General features: G+C 49.5%; 1 protein-coding gene across 1 annotated transcript; it reads right to left on the reverse strand.

Moving 5' to 3' along the window:
- Window positions 1-2,358: 2,358 nt before the first annotated feature.
- PEDS1 (plasmanylethanolamine desaturase 1) lies at window positions 2,359-17,203 on the reverse strand. Its single transcript, XM_040079727.1, has 6 exons — window positions 16,978-17,203; window positions 13,790-13,909; window positions 6,744-6,835; window positions 5,155-5,299; window positions 4,289-4,501; window positions 2,359-3,527 (listed from the first exon to the last, which is right to left on the reverse strand). The coding sequence occupies exons 1-6, from the start codon at window positions 17,102-17,104 to the stop codon at window positions 3,406-3,408; spliced, it is 819 nt and encodes a 272-aa protein (XP_039935661.1). The 5' UTR covers window positions 17,105-17,203; the 3' UTR covers window positions 2,359-3,405.
- Window positions 17,204-17,378: the final 175 nt, after the last annotated feature.

Here is a 17,378-nt window from a genome sequence, read left to right on the forward strand (position 1 = left end):
CGGCCCGCTCCGCTTCGTGCATAATACGAAAAAAAGTTGAAAGAAATAGGAAGGAAATGAGTTCTGCCTCACTTCGCTTTGCGACGCGTGCTCCAAAAACTGAGCCCCAAAACATCCTACGGAAATACCCAGAAACAATGACGAAGCAAAACGCTTTGGAGACACAGGGCAGCTTAAGCCCTGTTCTGCAGTGAGCCCTCCCAGACTCAGCTTTCGCTACGGGAGCCGTCACTGTTCTTGGAATCCGCTTTAAAACAGCAGTGCTGGCCTTGCTGGGTGGCTTTTATTTCACCCAGTGACATTTCATTTTAGCCGCGGCTGAACACGGCAGCAGCAAAAAGCAGCAGGAAGGAAAGAGGACCAGGCGGCAGGAGAAGGCAGGAGAAGGCAGCTAGATGGCACAAGAGCCCAGCGTGGGCAGCGCTCCCGTGCCCGGCACGCAGAGCCCGGCCGGAGCAGCAGGACGCTGTCCCGGGCGCTTCGGGTGCGTGGTGGGTGAGCCATTGCACACCCTCCCCACCGGCCTCCCCCTCCACCCTCTAGGGTGCTGAGCCAAGTCCCAGGAGCATCACAGAGACGGGCACCACGCCTGAGCCGAAACCTCCCAGTGGGATTTTGAGGCACTTCGCAGGAACTTTCCCCAGTTTACTTCAGAACACCACTTCCCTGTGCAGCCGTGTCCCCACACAGCTCTGTCTGAGGGGCTCCTGCAGTGCCACGGCTGCACGTAAGGGATCACCCCTGCTCCTGGGATGGACACAAGGGATCACCCCTGCTCCTGGGATGGACACAAGGAATCACCCCTGCTCCTCCAAGGCTCTCCTGACCTCAAGATCCATTTACAGAGGGCAACTGCAGCCCTTGGCAAAAGGTGGAGGCCTGAGAGTCCTTCTGAGGGTCCAGAGAGCAGAAGCCTGACCAGAGCTCTCCATGGAGGTGAGAATGAAATCAGAGAGCTTTTAAAAGCATTTTAAAGCATTGAACTGAAATGCAGGCCATCCACCCCTGAGGAGTTTAACAGGAGTGCCTTATTCTGCTTCAGCTCTAATCTGTTCCTAATCAACTTTAGACGAATTTTCTTAAGCCAGATTTACAGCTGGTAAGAAGGATCCAGGCAGCCTTTTGCTCCAGAATTGCCACGTTGATTTTGTGGGAGCATCCAGGTCTTTGAGCAGGTGGAACAGGGAGCTTGGGAGGCGCAGCCACGTCACGAGTGGGGAGTCACAGAGCCAGGGCTGCCCCTGGAGCCCAGCACAGCGTCCGTGTGGAACATGCATCTGGAGATTAGCTCTGTCCCAGTTTCTCATAATTAAGCAAGATTAACAGATAAACAGTCCCAGCAGCCACCAGTATGAGTAGCTCAGATTTGTTTCCAGTAAGGCGACAGCGGCCAAGAAAGGTTTGGGCGGCAGCAACGCCTTAAACAGCACTTTGGAAGTACAAACTCTGGTGATTTCTGTGTCCCAAATCCATTCGTTCTGTCCACTGCACCACTGCTGCTCACTTGGCATTTAAACCTGCAGTGAAAAGAGCTCTCAGAGGACCCAGTGCTTCAGGCTGATTTACACAGGAGCCCTGAACAAGCACCCAGTTCTGTCCAGAGCTCTCCAGAATCAATTGAAGGCATTTTGGGACTTCTACTGAAGCCGAAGAATTCTTTAATGCCAAAGCTGCACGGAGACCTGGTGTTGACTCTGGCAATGGGAACAAAGTTTCATGTATTGGCATGAAGTTCTCCAAGGGTCTGAATGCTTACATGAAATATTTTGTGACCAAGGTACCAACTGTGATTTTAATCTGCAGAACGCAGCTCGGAGGCATCTGCATTCAGCATTTCCCACTGAAGGAGAGTTGTCAGGTCCCAACTCATTCAGAATCCATCCACCATATCTGAAGAAGTGGAGATCAAGGTCAGTCTAAACCAATGACTCAGAACCATCTTACCCTGCTCTTCAGGAAGAGGCAGTCTGAATTTAACACAATTTGCAGCTAGAGGATGGAACATGCCTTACATCTGATCATCAGTAAGCTTTCACTCAGGCAAGAATTAAACAAGATCCAAATCACATTAACTTGATAAAAGTGCCTGTTGGATGTTTTTGGAGCAACTTCTTCACCCCAATTCAGTTGGGGTTATGCCTCTGCATCCAGAGCAGAATGAATTACTTACACGTCCTGAAAGGTGTAGAAGTCTGGTATAACATAGTGCCAGGCTCCTAAAAGGCTGGGAGGTGATCACTCCAACCCAAACAAGCTGTGCCAGGCTGCCAGGTGTCCCAGGCGTTGCGCAGGCACTGATGCAGCTCTCGCACTAAGTGCTGCCAGTGCAGCAATGAAAAACACCAACAAGACTTGAACGTGATTAGTATTATCCAACTGCTTTGTTATAAATATATTATATACATTCAAACATCACATTAAAATATTATTCCATTACACCAGAAGAGATTAAGGCTTTATATTATTTACAGAAATAAGCAAGCACCTTAAAAAAAATAAAAAGAACAAAACACCAGTCATCGACATTTCCCTTCTAACATTACGAGTTTGATACCTTGAGCTCTTGAATACAGCTATTTGCAGTGTGCCCAACGCTAGAACTATTTCAAACATTTATTGTCAGGGTAGGAAACACTTAATAGAAGACTCAGCAGTGAGCACTCCACACGAACAGACACACGTGTTTGTAGGGTGCCCTCCCTCTCCTCCAGAGGCTCCTGGAGCTGAAGGCTTATGCAGAAACTGCTCAATTCCACGTGGAGAGTAGAAGAATTCTGATTTAAGGGAAACTGAAGACACTTGAGGATTGGTGGCCCCCCGGAGGAGCGGGATTCTCCAAGTCTGTTCCACAGGACACCAACCGGGTTGAACATGATCGCGAAGCCAGAGCTGCACGTCCATGGATCACTGAGTGCATTGAACATGATTTTATAGGCTTCCACTGCTCCCCGCACTGCTCTCATGCAGCGCCCCTGCACTCCAACACCAAGTGACAAACCTGTCACCGCTCTCCCTGTAGGTCTTAGGCAACGAGCTGTTTTGGAAGTGTTCAGTAATGTTGATACAACACACGTTTCCTACGCCCCCACGTCCCCCTGGAGTGCCCGTGCTGCCTCTGGCGTGCCCGGTACCTCACGGATACAGCGACGAAGCAAGTTCTAGGGTGTAAGCAGACATGGCTACACAAAAAGGTGCTCAGTGAGAGTAATCATCTTCATTTCAAGTATTGTTTTAAGAATTAGTTCTTTTCATTGCAGTCTGTGTTTGTTAGCACTTTTTAGTTTGTGCTTTAGAGTCTGTTATTTCTTTGCAGGTCTTGAATTTGGCTGATGGCTTTATTATTTTTTTTTTTCTTTTAAAAACAACATTGGCAACAAGTTAAGGATTGCAGAAGGCTGGCAAAAGTTATTTGATTTTCTGAGCCCATTTCATGTCATCTGCTCTCGGCTTCTCCCCAGTAAGTCCTTGGATGATGTTCTCCAAGCATCTCCAAAATCTTATCTTCTCTAACGGATAATTCAGCCAACCTAAGGGATTGCAAAGGAAAAAGAGGATTACTTTGTCATAGCATCCAAAGTTCAACGTTTTTTTAACAAGAAAAAAAGCAACCAGCCCAATACTGCTAATAATGGCCAGGATTAAACTCTCAGGACATAGTAGGATGTAAAAATAGCTTCTTGGGTGGCAAGATTTTTGCCACCATCTGTCAAGTCAGGCTTCTTAATTGTACCATGTTTCTACATGACATTCTGCTAATGAGAATTAGCTTTTTTCTTGGCAGAGGTTTCGAAACCCACATGAACCGTTTGTCAAAGCAAATGACACAATAAAGAACCAGAGTGATTTATTTCCAGCTGTCTAATTAACTTGATAACTTATTTAGGATCGTGCAACACTGGTGACTGAGCGTTCCCACCTGTACAGATATAAAAGGAAGCTAAAGCTTTCTGCAAAGCTGTCCACTCCTCTGAGACAGGATGAGTGGATGTTGAAAATCCAGGAGCCTGGCTTTTAGAAATGAGCATTCCAGACCAGCTGCAGACATCCTGCTCTTTTGAAGGAACAGCAGCTTTAGTGAACAAGCCCCAGTAGCGGCCTGAGCTCACCAAGGCCCCACGCAATCGGATCTCAGCACCACCCACTGCTCCCTCAGGCTCCGAGCTCCCTGCAGCTCATCACCAGCCCTCCCCACGCTTTTCATGCAAAACCCAAGTGCATTTTCCCAGGAGCTGGCTGCAGGGCCCCGCAGGGGTGTGCGGGGCGGCGTGGCCCTGCAGCGGGGCAGTACCCGTGGTGATGCAGAAGTAGGTCTCGTGTGGGGACACGTGGTGGATCCTGTGGTGCTTCCGGGGCAGGATGATGTGCCAGTCCTGGAGGAACACGACCCAGCGTGGAAGGCCAAAGTAGGTGTGGGACCACTTGTGGATCTGGTTCGTCATGGTTATGAAGATGATGAGGGCAAAGACGTAACACTCCCAGGGACAGGTCTCACACAGCGCCTCTGCAAAACACCACGGGCAGCTGGGAGCACCAGCTCGGGAAAGGCACATTCCTGCAGGACAGCGTCCTGCCCAGCCAGAGCTGCCTGCCGCTGCAGGAACTGACAAAGGGCTCGCCAAAGCTGCTTTGGCACAAGTGTCACAAGAGCCAGCGAGCCATAAGCAATTCCCAAATGTCACAAGACAGGCTGGGAAGTGCCAGAGTCTGTCAACACACCATGAACAGAAAGTCAAACTGAGTTTACGGTAAAATTAGTTTGATTCTTTAGTTCTTGACTTCTGGTTTGCACATAAAGTACTTGTGCACAGAGATGAATCATTGTTTTGTGTTACATACTTTGGAACAATGAGTCCCCAAATGTTCTCAGCTTGGTCCCTCTTATAAAAAGAGTTTTTTAGCATAACTTCTAATCTTTCTTGCACAACTCTCCAGCACCAGATTCTCTGCTGAACCAGAGAACCTCACTGTGCCACCTTCTGCCACCACACCTCAAAGGAAAGAAAGTTTCCCTCCTTCCTGCCAGGAGCACCATGCTTCCAACAGCAGTTTCCTGTCATATCACATCCATGGATTTCTCCAAACTTCACACAGACAAATGTTCATTCAATAGCAACAAGAACACTAAATCCCCAGCAGTCAGAAGTGACAGCTTACCTGGGGAAAAAGAAACAAATTTGTACGCCATGTTTGCCAAGGGGACCAGGGTCATGAAGCAGTTGTCTCCATTGGTCTCTATGAAATCGTGTCTGGTGATTGCTGTGGGGTCAATATGGTGTTCCCTAAAGGGTCTGATGAAAGCCTGGGGAAATAAATGGATAAACACAATACCACACTGAATAATGGTATTGGAAAAGAAAAATATTACAAAAAAATAACCCAACAAACCCAAACCCCCTTTCATACACCCAAATCTGCTGAGGGAGTTGAAGAGAATTCCATAGCACAAAGCACTATGCAGGATTCAAAATTTGTCATGACAACACTTCAGATAATTTGATTTACATTTGCAAAGCAATTCAGTTCCCACACCCAAATCCAGCTTTTCTTTGCTTTTCAGTTTTCTTCTTCTGAATTGTCACTGAGGACCTTTACTGGGTAATCTTAAAAACAAAGCGTCAGCACCCCAATTCCACGGGCAAAATAAGCCTTGAAATTCACTTGCTAAGCAGAATCAACCAAGGGGAAAAAAAAGCCACTAAAAAAATTAGAATTCAGCCTACCATATTTATGGGCTACAGATGCCAGCACTAACAGATTAAATGCAAATTAAGTGACTGTGCAAAGCAGTGGGAGACAAGCAGACCGTACAGAAGTCACCTCTAGGAGCAGAAATCACATCTGAACACACAGAGCAATTGTTTTTCTGTGTGGGACAGTCAAACCAATTACTGATTTGCCTTTAACACTTCCAGCATGTCCAGTCTGTGCAAAGGTGTCCTACGCAGCCTCAGCTCGTGGTTATTTAGTGCAGAATCTCTAGCAGTGGGGTTCTTTAAAATTAATTTAACTGTGGCCCAGAGACACAGGGGTTCGAGACTACCAAATCTGTTGAAGGTAAACAAAACCAAGCCAAACTCAACAGTTTGAATTCTGCTCTTGTAGTTCGTGTTAAGTCTGGATAATGACAAGGAGTAGCCCACTTTATTTATTTTTTAAAAATAATTATCCTTCTAATATTGCACTGTGAGGAGTAATTAATGGAAGCTATTAAGAAATTTAATTAAGAAAACAGATTGTTGCTTACTACAGAAGCCAGCGCACCTTCCCCTAAGCAACTGGCATTTGTAGCTGCAGGTGTAGAATGCATCTCAAATTAAATCTTCAGTCATCACCAGCCTAATATTACTGTGTTACAACAGGGGCCCACAGAAGAGGGAACTGGGAAGTTTTTCCTGGAGCAGCTTCGTGTTTCACACATTTTTAGGAGTGCAGCTGCAGGGACACCTCTCCAAATCTATGTTCCCAACCTTCTGAACATCCACAGTGCCCAGCCACGTTCCAACACTTGTGGTGCCACAGGCTGCTCCCACAGAGCTCTGCAAACACTGGGACTGCAACACTGCCAGCCTCAAGGCAGGTGACAAAATGGAGCAGTGCCACCTTACACGTGTGCCCCAGGCCAGGTGGAACACGGCCCTGCCCCGGCTCTGGGGGTGGCACAGAGCCCAGCCCAGCTGGGAGCGCTGGCACTGCTGCACAAAGGACTTCAGAACTTTCTCAAGTTAAGAATGACAATGTCAAACCTTTCCAACGATGGGGAGCTCCACAGATCCCCAGGTATCTGCTCCCCAGTGGAACAATCCTGAGAGGAAGTCGGCCGTAATAACTCCTGCAACTTGAACGAGACAGAGAGAATCAGACAAACACTGCATTTTCACATTTCTCCTTTTACAAGTTTATTTGTTCATCTGCCTCTAACTTGGATATTTACAACCACATGAGATCTACCCAGCCTGAATAAACACACGGTCAGGCAATCAGGAAAAAGAGGTTAGCAAGACACCATTTGGACAGTAACAATCTTCATTAAATCTTATTTGTGTTTAGCCTGTCTTCTACAGAACAGAAATACCTCCCCTACTGGGTACCTATTGCTTGGCTGACCGCTCACCTCTGCAGTCCTTCCCCTCACCTTTCATTCTCAAAAAGGGAGAAGAAATAAAAAAAACTCTTTTCACATTATAAATCAGCCCCCATTGCTGAATCCGTTATCCAGTTGGCCCGAACTCTTAAATGCAGCAGGAGACACTTCATTCTTTATCTACCCCCTTATTACAGAGGACAGCTCATTTCATAAGCAGTAAATTCTGTCCGTTTGTTGTTGTTTCAGACCACACATGCAGGCTACAGCAAGAGCGGGTGGGACACAATAGCGTTTAGATCTGCTCCTAGCAGCCGAAAGGGCAAGCAGCCTGCTTGGGGGAAGGTATCCAAACAACACTTCTCTTTGCAACAACTCAAATGCCATTCTCACTGAGGTAATGCCCCCATTAGCCTGCCTCGCCTCCAGCTGCTGCATCTTCCCAGCGAGATAACTGCAGGAACAGCAGCACAAATTGAGGCAAAATACTGACAGTTCAATGGATGTTCCTCGTGCTGGTAAAGGAAGAATGGAGGGTGCCTGGAGCAGCGCATGATACCAAAGCAATTGGGAACAAAGCTAAGTACCAGCGATCTTGCTCCAGCTGTACTGCAGCAGGGTGTGCTCGCTCCTCTTGTGGAGGATGAGTTACAGCCGAAGAGCAAGAGCTGTGCTGAGGCTCCCCACAAGCAGCAAGGTGACACCCGCTGTGTGTCCTGTCCCCGGGCTCAGAGGGCACATCCCACTGAGGAACCGGGCTCAGCACCCTCACACACCCAGCTGCCTCCACTGAACTTGCCGGGGAGGCACAGGAGACCAGCTGCTGCTCAGAGGTGCGGAAAGATCTCGATGCTCTGTCATCAAGGCCGGGAGGGCGAGAGGAGTTTGACAGCCCTCAACGTGGGTGAAGTGTTAACCACAGAGGCAGAAAAAGCAAGATAAGCCCAGCTCACGGGGTGGGGGACCCAACAGTGGATTCAACACTCACCAGAAGCCAGCTCGGTGCAGCATTAGGGAAGTCCTGCACCACACACATCAGCTTTCCCCCAGCTCCCTGGGAGAGGGGTGGGGATCAGCCCAGCCAGGGGCTATCCCTGAGGAGGAGGGGATGCTCAGAGCACAGAGGAGGAGGGCAGAAGGACACGAGCTGCAGGAGTTGCTCAGAACACTGGGAGTTTTTTGTCTGCAAGTGGACTGCAGAATAAGGAGGAAGGAAGGCAGCCCAGCATGAAGGCAGCCCAAGGTGCACAAATGGACTCCAACCAGTATCCAAATGAACACTCGGCTGCCACACACATTTGCTGGAAATGCTGCTCTGTCCCATTTCCCCACACTTGTGATGCTCTGTGTGGGCACTTCCCAGGCACAGAGGGGCCCTCGAACTCTCTCCCCAGAGCAGGACATGGGGCTGGGCAAGCAACTGCCCCAAACACACCACGGACACAGGGCAGCTGTCCTGCTTGTGTCCTGCTCAGAAACCAGGGAATGTGTAGGGTTTGTGACCCAGGAAAGGCCCTTGCCCACTGCTTCAGCCAAACTGAGAGAACCTGCAGCCTCTGCTCTTGTGGGTGACTCTCAAACCCATGGCCAGGCTGCTCCCAGGGCCCACGGAAGGAGGAGGCACCACAAGAGCTTTGAGAGACAGAAGTGCTGGGCATATTACCATTAACAGTTGTACTTCACCAAAATTTTATGAGCCATAAGATTGGCTTTGCACAGATAGAATGATCAAATTGTAATCTGGAATTCTTACATGAAAGTATACAAAGTTTCATATTTACTGCAAAAATTCAGTTAGAGTCTCTGGAGAGGAAGGAACCAGGATAAGATGTTATTAAATAACTTGATGCTATTGTGTAACATCTCTGAGAAGTACAGTCATGTTTAATCAGTGACTGTATGAACTGGTTGAACAGCACTAAAGGGTCGGCTTGGCTAACTTCACACAGAAAAAGATCTTTTTGTCTAAATATCAATATGCCAAAGTACCAGTTGTTTGTCACTCATATGCTTACGAAAATAAAATGCCTTTGTCACCTGCAGTCCCCATTCAGTGACTTTCAGTAGAAGGCAGAAGTTTGACATTAGGGCTAAGATAATACCTGGATATTCAATAACTATAAACTGTAGCACCTTGAAAGCAAAAAAAAAAAAAAAAAAAAAAAAAAAGTAGAGTTCATAATTTTGGCTAATAAAGCTGAGACGCTTTCAAGTCAGAACTGGACCTGGGAGTGCCCACAAGCAGGGCTGGGACAGCAAATCACAGTGTTGAGCAGCTCTATCACACTGTAACCAGGGTTTACAAGTGCTGTCTGCAGTGTACTCCGGGCACAGGAGCAGCCCGGGCTGTCACAGCAGCTCCCCTGGCACGTCACTCACGGGGCAGACTCCTCTCCTTGGGGCTGCTCCCTGTCCTCCAGCGCTGCCTCCCGGGCAGGGCACAGCCCAGCCAGCCTCGGGGGAACAGCCAGGGCAGCTCGGGCACTGCAGGAGAGGAGGGCCCCAAGGAATCGGGCTCCTGTCCCCCTCAGGGCTGAACAGCAGCAGATCTTAAAGCAAACACTCATCTACAAAAGCCCGGCTTGGCTCAGAATCACCACCTGATAAACGTAATCCTCCAGCCAAACTCTGCTGTAACTTTAAGAGAGCCCCTGACAACTGGGCAGGCAGACAGAGCTGCCTTTGTCCCCTGTGCACGCCGTGGGGACAGGGATGGGGCCGTGCCACCAGCGTCCCTGCAGTGCCAGGGCAGGAGCCTTGGCACACCCTGCCCCACACAGCTGCCAGCACGCCAGCATTCCATCCCCAGCCCCAGTGACACAACGAACAGACAACGGTGCCAGCATCACCTGCTGAGTGCAAGCCAGCAGGAATTGTACCAGGTCACTTCTCTTCCCAGAGCAACACCCTCCTCCTCCTCCTGGTGCCCCAGCAGGGGAACCCAGCGGGGTCCCGCCCAAGGGATCCACACAGACCCCACGCACCCCCTGCTGCTGCAACACAAAGGTATCTCTGCAAAGGGTAACAGAATCAAAGCTCCCTCTCTTTAGCCACAACTTGCCGAGTTTCTCTCTTTAAGAGATGGAAACACAAAGTTACTCACAGCTACCAAGTAACTGAACGTTACTTCAGGGCGTGAGACAGCAGGTGACAAAGAACCGACTCACTTGGACCAGCACTGAGGTAAAGGATCAATTTCCTTCGCTAGCTGAGGTTTCTGGAGTAATTTCAAGAACCTTTTAAAGCAAAAATTCAAGTGGAAACTCATTCTAGTGCACCTAATAAATCCAAGACAAAGTGACAACCTTGGAGCTGTGAGGCAGCAGGGTGTGGACCCCTGACCCACGCGCCCAGCACTCGCTTCAGTCAGCACTGACCTCTCTGGAGTGTTTCTCCTCCAACGTGTGCCACAGCTTTTGCGTGTTACACACTCAGGGTCTGGCTCTGCAATGCAGCTGGCCAAGGGCAGCCCTGCAGAGCTGCTGGAGCTTGAAACAAAGTGGTTCTGGGCCTTGAAATAGAGTTTCTATTCTGGAACTGCACTAAGTGATTTCTTCCTGCTTGCTCTCTCCGGCCAACCCACAACCTCTGCAATAGTGAAACATGTATCTCAAATGGGTTAAAAAAATCAGTTGCCCATCTTTCAAGAGAGCAGTAATTATTTGTAACTTGTATCATGTCACAAGATGTTCCTAAAGATATCTGCCCTATGTAGGGCAGTTCTTAGGAATATAAACAAGTTACAACACATAGTGAACTTTTCTTTTTTTTTGTAAAAATGCAATGGACAGTCCCTGTCATGAACAAATGTGGCTGCAGACAGCAAATGTCTGAAACAAGTCAAGCAACTTGGAAAGAAGGGGTTTAAAACCCAATACAAAAATAGGAGAGGAAAATGAAAACAAAGACTCATGCTGTATCTTGCCAAACATTTTATCTAGAAGTTATTAATACATGAACTATATACTCAGCTCATGTATATTGAACATGCTGGACACCACAAGCTCACCTGAGGTATGAGGGCTTTCAAGCCTGATATTACACATCTTGGTGAGCCTTTTCTGCTTACCACACAACAATCCCTTTGCCAGCTCCGTCCCTGGCACTAGCAACCTTCAATTACAGTGGCAGAGGCCGCTCTGGTTCTGTGGCACTGCTGGGATGTTGTCCTGCTGCAGTGGGAAAAACGGGGGTGTCAACCCTGCTCACAGCCCCAGCCCGGGCTGCCTGAGTTAATTGGGGCTTGTGTGCACGCAAATCAAACACCAGATTCAGACCTGCACAACACAGCCCGCAGAAAGAGGAACAGTTCCACGGCTGCACAGCAGCTGAGGATACCCAGAACAGGGCATGGAGTTAGCACAAAGCACAACAGAAATCCGCCCTCTGCCCACTCTTTTCCTTTTTCATGGTGAGGAGGGGAAGAAAAGTGTCTCATCTTTGCTAAACCATCCTGGAGAATCCCGTGGCTCTTCCTGTCCAGCAAGCTCATCTGTAGTCAGCAGGATGTGACACAGCCCAAGGGCTGCTCTGAACCAAGGCCATGGAGGTGACCCCTCAGTGCTGCGCTCCCCTGCAGGCTCTGAGTGACTCAGCACAGCTGGCACCTGCCTCCCCCACTGCCACGGCACACAGCGAGGGCTAACACAGCTGAGGAACACTGCCTGAGCACAGCCACGGAGACACAGATCCTTCCTGTCTCCAGAGAGATTCTCCAGGGATCCCCCACACTGCCACGGCACACAGCTGAGGAGCACTGCCTGAGCACAGCCACGGAGACACAGATCCTTCCTGTCTCCAGAGAGATTCTCCAGGGATCCCCCACACTGCCACGGCCCACAGCTGAGGAGCACTGCCTGAGCACAGCCACGGAGACACAGATCCTTCCTGTCTCCAGACAGGAGATTCTCCAAGGATCCTGGGTTAAGGTATTTACAGTGTTACTCGTGTGCCTTTAAAGGCACAACGGAAGAAGCGGTGACACAGCCTTTAATTACAGACACAGGGTTTAGGCTCAGTGAAATGATGCAGAATGTTCAAACTGCTTCACTTCCTAAAAGAAAATAGGTATTTATATAGGAGCACACAGAGGGTTCCCATGCAGTGAACAGCCCACTGGAACAGGGACCCCTTTCAGATTCCCAAAGACCCGTCAGGAACTTGATCTACAGCTCTGCCTTTATTAGCAGAATGTTTATTTTGTGACTTCAGCTCAAAGGTCAATATTCCAAACCGAGCCTGAGGCAAGCCGGCAATGGAACACACCTCATCCTGTGGGTGACTCAGGACTCCCAACAGAAAATCCTGAGCCCATGGAACTGCTCACATATTTAGGAATCAGGATGGATATGGATTTTATGGATAAGACTTTCACAATATGCAATAAAACCTAATAATCACTGTCTGAACTATAGACATCGTTCACACTTCACCTGGAGAAATAATGTACTGAAGGTAGCAAAACAAGATAGCCTGAAGCACTTACTATTTTATGGCACTCATTTTTGTATACACTATCAGTTATTTCCACACCACTTTATTTACTCAGAATCCAGATTCTGCTACTTTAATCATTCACTACTGCTTAAATAACACTATCAGTGAATTGGCTGCTTTATCAGTCCAACTGGTAACCAGGATATCAGAGGACTCCAGCTTTTATCAATATTAACGCTGAGATGAAAGCCAGCTGCAGACAGATTGCACCACAGGTTAACCATCATTGCTGATTCTCTTGTCTGGGTTTGCCCTCCTCCCTAAGGAGCAGCTCCCATGCCACGTTCTCTCCATGCCTCCCAACACCTCCACCTCTTCAGCTGAGAGCAGGGAACACTGAATTAGGCCAAGAGAGCTGGTGTGACTCACGGGGGGGGACCCTGCACCTCCAGCCCCAACAAGGAGAATAACCTCTACACAGACCTCAGGAATCACCACGTCCCAGCTCTGGCAGAAATTCAGAGCTTCTCTTATGTACTACTGCTTGAAGCTGGTGCAGTGTTCGGGTTTTCTTTGTTTTCTTCGAACTCATTAGCAATGCACAAGATTATGAACAAGACCCATTCTCTTGTAAAACACACCCCACACACAATTTATAGGGAAGCTGTTCTTTTCTAAAGCACAGGAGCTGAACATTCTATCAGAATCCTTCACTGGTTCTTACTCTCCTCCACAGAAGGGGTGGAATCAACTTTTCTTATACTCCTGGAAGAAGTCATCATTCAGGATAAAGGCCAAACATCACATCCTGACACGAAAGCACAATTGTCCAAAATTCTTGTGTTCAAACAGCAGTCCCCAGAAATGAAGCCAGTTTGATGCCTGAAGCACCTTCTATAACATTTCCCTTGAGCTTTTGCTTTCTGAAATTCTCATGAATATTTTTGTCAGCCAACAAAATTGTATTTTGTTTCCAACTCTGACCATTTTGACAGCTCTTTTCCTTCTCAGTAGTCCTTACACTTGCAGTGACTACCCAAGAACACCAAACTTACACAGCTACATCCAAACCTCCCCTCTGAGATACTGAGAAGCCACTGAAATGTAAAGACAAAGCAGTAACACATTTTGCAGATGGTCTCAGTTTCAGAGGCTCAGACACAAATGTCCCTCTCCCTTTCCAATAGCAAGTGAAGCCTAAAGGATCCCACGTTTGCTTCCCACATCACCACAGTCTTGCTGTGAGCAGGGCAGCAAACAGTTCCTACTTACATATCCCAACGAGAACCGAGGGCGTGTGTTCCAGTCGCAAGTAGAAGAGGAGATTGTAAAAATTGAAGCAGATCAGAGAGAAGCATAAGATGACAGAGATCCATTCTTGTATTCTCTTTCCTGTTGGAAAACAAAAAGGGATAAAGCATGTTTTACTTTTATCTGAGAGGATATTTTGAAGCCTGAAATAACAGAGATCATTCTGCTGCCTGCATGACTTGCTCCATTTGTCTGACAGGGAACCGAAACAGAAACTTAATCCATGAGAGGTGCACACATTTTATTAAATGACATTGCTCTTCCCCTAGCCACTACTAACCTCTTCCTTCTGCCCTTGTCCAATTAACAGGGCCAAGTCAGACATCATCTCACACTGTCCTAGTTTTCCTCTCCCTCAGATTGCTGGCTTAAAGTTCCTCCACGTCGCATCTTTTCTTAATTTACATTTCATCCAATATTCAGTGCTGCTGGAAGGGCTGAATCTGGGAACAAATTTCTGGCCTTGCACAAATTCAAATCACCTTGTGGTCTGTAATATTTACAAGCTCTGAGATTTTAAATAAATCTGTTGTACTCACAGGAAAAAGCACTGTTCTCACCATTCAGTATTTTGGTGGCCCTGGAATGGCTCTTCTAACGTCACAAGTATTCCCCTGAAGCTTCTCCCTGAACTGCTGTCTTGTCTGTGCCTTCCTGCTCCCAGGCAAAGGCTGGGAACTCTCAGCCACTCCGAGATGTCAAGGGACAGAACAAGAAAAGAGAAAGAACTGGCACAGATTCTCTCCTGCACCTTGCTGTACCACTTTGTACCTCTATAAAAAAAACATTTACTGCCTATAAAAAGGGAACAGGCACATCAGAGTACAGGGACACTTGGAGTATCAGATTAGCACAGAAAGCTGCTCCCTGTTCTTCACTGCTGGATCTCCACCAGCCACTGAGGCAGAGCACAGGGAGCACTCAGGGTGAGACCTGCAGGATCAGGGCACAGAAAGAGGCCTTTAATACCCAAGGCCAGGAAAATCTGAACGGCCACCAGACGGGCCGGGGCTGCAGGCAGCTCTTAACACCCTCAGGAGCTGCCAGGCCAGTCCCTGCCTGTTTTAGGGGTCAGCCAGCACAGCCTCCTCTTGTCCAGGAGCAGTTATCCCACAGCCCCTTCCCCACTCCCCCTGGCAAAGCAGAGCACAGGGAAGGCTCAGGGAGGGCTCCAGAGAGCTGCACGTGCTCTCCCAGGAGCAGAGGCACACTCAGGCCTGGCACGTGTTCAGCTTCTGTCCTACTCCTCCTCTCTGCTGACCTAATGCCTGATCAAATTTCTCCTCCTAAATGCTAAATCAAGTCCTCCTTCTCAGCTGTACCACGCAATGAGCAGGGAAAGTGGGAACATAAATGGAGGTCAATCTTATCTCCAATGTGCCTACAAGGCAATATTTGAAAGTGTGAACAAAGCCTTTGACAGGTCGGTTTTAGAAAGGCCACAGGTATATAAATTACCACCCTCTGCAGCAGCAGAGGAGAGAATAGTAAAATTAAATTAAGACACAAGACCAGCCATATTTGACAGCAGCATCAGGTCACAACGTGGGTGATTCTATAAAGAGATCCCTGGAGTAATGAAAGTAAGAGTTAATTAACACTTGCTTCCTGCATAAGAAAACCACACCCTGATTAGAGGAGCTAAGTGGGTAGATCCTCATGGAACAATTAGCTGAGTGCTGGAAAGGAGGATGGCTGTTCTCCTGAGTTCAGTGTGTGCAAACACCTCTGAACACAGGGATCCAGGATGGCTGCTGAGACATCCAGGTTCAAAAATGCAGCCTCAGTTCGGCACTGGGAATGCAAATCAGTCAAGGAACTGAGTCAGCGCTGATAACTTGTGTTTAAAGGGCACTCAAATCCCAAAGTGTGTCCTGTGAGAAGGAAGTGTCAAAGCTACGAAGTACGTGCTTAAAGAAATCAGGGAAATATTCCAGTCGTGTTCACCCTGCACAATTCAGCGTAATCCCCGTTCTTATGAATTCAGAATTTGAACATGATACCCTTCCACCATAATACATATTCTGGCACTGCTTATGTAAATTATTTATGTAATGCCAGAAGAAACCTGCATATCTAATACACCCTCAGCTCTCTGACATATCACTGTACATGTGCTACAGCCAGAGAGAAGGGCAGCAAGCTCTTCGGGGAGGAAAATCTTTTCCCTATGAGCCAGGGCAGTGGTAAAGTCAGTGACTGTTTTAGTATAAAGCTCAGGAATCAGTCCCAGTTGCAAGGTGTCACACAGGACCTCCTCAAGGCCAGCGGGAGGTGAAAAGAAACTGAAACAGGCAGACTTGCCCCAGTCACACAGACCAACAAAGGCCTTGGATTTCTTATCATCACATGGCTCTGTGCGAGTCAGGGCACCTACTTGTGCAGGAATTGCCTTGGATGTGCAAGCTGGGCTCAGCTGATCTGCTGGAAAACCACAAGATACTGAAAACACATCTTCCCTTCCCTAATTCTTCACTAAAGAATGGATTGACTAGGAATGGCAGCAGTACCCAGCACTGCTCACACTGTGAACTAAAAACAAATGTGGTTTGGTGTTTTTTTTTTAGAAGGAGTTTGCAATCATTTCCACAGCACAGTCAAACAGTCATTTACTGAGCACTTAAATGACAAAGTGAAGCTTGTTTGAAGAGTTCCGAGCTTCAGGAAGAGCGAGGAACAGGATCTCAGGCATCCCTCTGGCCCTTTCTGAGGTGCCAGGCCCGGAGATCTCAGGGTAGCTCACCGACGTTCCGAAGGCAAAGCCGCTGCTGTTACCTTGTGCTGCGACCACATCTGCCCACCCGCGTCTAGGGGGAAAGGTTCGCTTTTTGCCTGCCGGCTTTAGGGAGCAGAAGGCCCATTCTGGGCAGTTTCTGGCTGCAAACGCTCCCGGAGCCCGGCCCGTGCCGCAGCCCCGCTCGGAGCCCCGCGCTGCCCGGGCCGGGCCGAGGGCCGGCAGCCCCGGGCCGCCCGCACGGCCCCTTCCCTTCCCGCTCTTCCGGGGCCCCGGAGCCGCGCGGGAGCCGGGCCGGGGACAACCGGGCCCGAGGGGAGCCGGCCACGGGAGAACCGGGCTCGAGGGGAACGGGTCCCGGGAGAGCCACCGCGAGCACCCGGCCCGAGGGCCCCGCCCGTCCGCGCCGCCTCACCTGGCGAGTAGAGCTCGGCCAGCTCGCGGGCCCCGGCGTGCTGAGCGCCCCAGCGCCGCCCGCCGCCCTCGGGCTCCTCCGCGGCCTCGTCCCGCGGCGCGGCCGCCCCGGGGCCGCTCTCGGCCATGTCCGGCCGGGGATGGGCGCGCAGGGCCCGCGGACCCGCCCGGCAGCGACGGGAACGGGCCGCGCTGCGGCGGGGGGGGCGGGCCAGCCGGGCCCCGCCCGCGCCGCCTCCCGCCAATGGCCGGCGCCGCCGCGCGACATCCGGACCAATGGGCAGCGCCACCTCGAGAGCAGCAACCAATGGCGCGGCGGCACGGCCGGCGGCGCTGCGAGGGCAGGGGCGGGGCCGGGGCGGGGCCGGGGCGGGGCCGGGGCGGGGCCGGGCGGGCAGCGCC

Source organism: Hirundo rustica, chromosome 16 (genome assembly GCF_015227805.2).
Source record: "Hirundo rustica isolate bHirRus1 chromosome 16, bHirRus1.pri.v3, whole genome shotgun sequence".
Lineage (NCBI taxonomy): Eukaryota > Metazoa > Chordata > Aves > Passeriformes > Hirundinidae > Hirundo > Hirundo rustica.